This window comes from Sinohyriopsis cumingii, unplaced genomic scaffold (genome assembly GCF_028554795.1).
Source record: "Sinohyriopsis cumingii isolate HCF-2022 unplaced genomic scaffold, ASM2855479v2 utg001097l, whole genome shotgun sequence".
Taxonomy (NCBI): Eukaryota; Metazoa; Mollusca; class Bivalvia; order Unionida; family Unionidae; genus Sinohyriopsis; species Sinohyriopsis cumingii.
In genome coordinates this window covers 481,073-483,780 of record NW_028315958.1, presented here as the reverse complement: position 1 = coordinate 483,780, position 2,708 = coordinate 481,073, and the positions used below count along the sequence as shown (strand labels likewise).

Genomic DNA, 2,708 nt, shown 5'->3' with positions numbered 1-2,708 from the left:
TTTACTTCTTTATGTTCGCTGTATTAGCGTAAAAATCGTGAATGTTATACTCGGTACTACGCAAGAGTCATACTAGTAATATCATATACATTCTTCTTTATTTGCGCGTGAAATAATCGTTAAATAACTCATAGATACGCGTTTAAAATTAATCGTGTATCGTGTTCATGTTAGATAGTTGTGAAATAAAAGTATTTTTCTTTCTTTCTCGTGATATATCTAACATTAGTATTTTGCGACATAAATATATTAATTCAACTTGAAGATATACAGGCATCTAGTATTGCTTATAATCTCACTTATTTTCAATACTTTCCCCTCTGTTGCAGTAGTCACAACAAGGGAGGGAACCAATGGAAACCATTGTTTGGGTGGTTTATAGCGATTACAGATTTATAACAGATATTTAATTTACTGCCATTTGTATCAACCTAGTTAAAATGAGGGCATCTAGGTACTCGCGTAGATACTGCAAATATGTAGTCTCCATAGTAGTTTCATTTTCTGCAATTTATTCGCTTGCGTTTTTAATTCGTTCAGCAATAACTAGATCCGCACTCCGTGTACCTGTTCAAGACCATGGTCAATTTTTAAACAGGCTGACTCCGGCTTCAAAGAAACAGTTCACATTCAAAACTATAACAGAGGTAGGAGTAAAAAGAATTCTCTACTGGACCAGTTTCTTCGGAATTCGCCCACAAGAGTATGTTAAACAACAGTATAAATGTAATTGTCATTACCAATGTCACCTGACAGCGGACCAAAGGCAGTTAGAGAGCAGTGACGCCATTTTATTTCATTTGTATGATACGTGGGCAGAGAACTGGGTCTTAAACACTAAGCAGATTGTTCCATTTCCAAAATATCGGAATCCTAGTCAGGTGTGGGTCATGGCAAATATGGAACCTCTGGGGAATCTGTGGGGAAATTTTGACGTTTTTAACGGACTTATCAATTGGACGATGACATACAGAGAAGATTCAACGCTATTTTTGCCTTATGGTCATGTGCATAAAAAAAAAGCAAAGGAAAATGGTCCTAAACAAACAGTAAACTATTATCGACAAAAAAGTAAAACTGCGGCAGTAAGAATAAGCAATTGCAATGATTATGCCAGAAGATATCAACTCGTCAAGCAGATTACAAAATACCTAGATGTGGACTTGTTTGGGAAATGCTACGGTAAAATATGTGGTTCTAATAGTGAGGATCCGTTTGAGGAAAAGTGTGATGAAATAATGAAAGAATACCGGTTTTATCTAGCATTAGAAAACAGTTTTTGTAGCGACTATGTGACAGAGAAATATTGGCTCGCTCTACGTCGAGAACAGATCCCTATCGTTAACTGGAAACATGTAAACATTAGTTTGGTCATTCCCAATTCCTATATCAACGTTTATGACTTTCCTGACATAGAATCCTTTGGTCACTTCATCCAATTGGTAAATAATGACGAAACATTGTATAATAGTTATTTTGCTTGGAAATACACATATACTCAAACCTCCGACTGCATAGCATGCATCGTCTGCCGTGCGCTCTATGAAAAAGCTGGAATGGCACAAGTCTACAAAGACTTTGCAGGATGGATAAAAAATGACTTTTGTGAGGAAGCGAATAGTTTCAATATCTGGTGGAAAGACTTTGACAGGTTTATGTTTAATCATGGAAATTAACTTCTTTATTTTTATTTTTATTTTAAATTTTATAATTGCAATACGCGATTTCCTTTTTAAGTTTACCTTGTTTATTGAATAGAATATTAGCAACTAGTTTAAATATTGCAGGTCAGTTCATATCTTAGAGCAGATATTCCTCTAATACAAACTTGCTTTTTTTAACCCTATGAATCAGAATGCCTCTTCCAATGATATTATTATTTTATTTTGTCTTTATGATAGAGATATCGTGGTTTTAGCATACTTCTTTCAGACATGGTATTTCCTGTTGCATAACGATCACGCTATTTTATTATCTAGAAACAGCCATTATCAATGTATCAAAAAATATCAGTCTATAATATGAGAGTAGAATTAAAGTAGGGTTTTGCCTTATTGTCTCTTCTGGGTCCCTTCCGCTTGTCCTCGTCTCTACCCACATGACACACGTAGCCTATAATCGACCCATGTATTTGTAGCAGTTTAAATTTTGCACACACGTAAGACAGTCATGAGCTATATAGTCTCGGACAAATGCCAGTGCCCCAAAGGATTCCAAAAGGGCAAACTGCCAGTCTTTCAATCTACTCTCTTATGATGGTAAACTGAAATTCCGGAGGGTATTTATTTGAATCAATGCCTGTCGTAGCGACCAATACACACACGCTGAATGAATCCACTTCATACAGACAGCCTGGTATTATTGTATCAGCAAACGGCTCTATTAATTTTCCTCCGCAGGTGTTTTTACTTACCAAGAGAAGGAAATATATTAGCTGAGTTGCGAATAAATCTGTATTAAAGAAATGTTAGCAATGATTTATATACCGATGCAGAGTTTAAGCCAGGCTATTGACTTCCAAAATATACTGAAATTATTTATGGATAATCCTGCCAAAGCATTGGAATATTAAAAATTTGAGAGATAACTTAGATAGCTGAATCGTTTGAATGTATCATACAGGTTCATTACAGAAACAAAATGAATGTGTATGCATTTCTCAAAACCAATCCCATATCACATTGATTGGTTATTGAATCTTGAAGTGA

General features: G+C 35.3%; 1 protein-coding gene across 1 annotated transcript; it reads left to right on the top strand.

Annotated features, from left to right (window-relative positions):
• The first annotated feature begins 406 nt into the window (after positions 1–406).
• On the top strand, positions 407–2,054 carry LOC149772864 (lewis-type alpha-(1,3)-fucosyltransferase-like). Its single transcript, XM_089947198.1, has one exon. It carries the CDS (start codon positions 441–443, stop codon positions 1,674–1,676), a length of 1,236 nt encoding a protein of 411 aa, XP_089803324.1. The 5' UTR covers positions 407–440; the 3' UTR covers positions 1,677–2,054.
• The last annotated feature ends 654 nt before the right edge of the window (positions 2,055–2,708 follow it).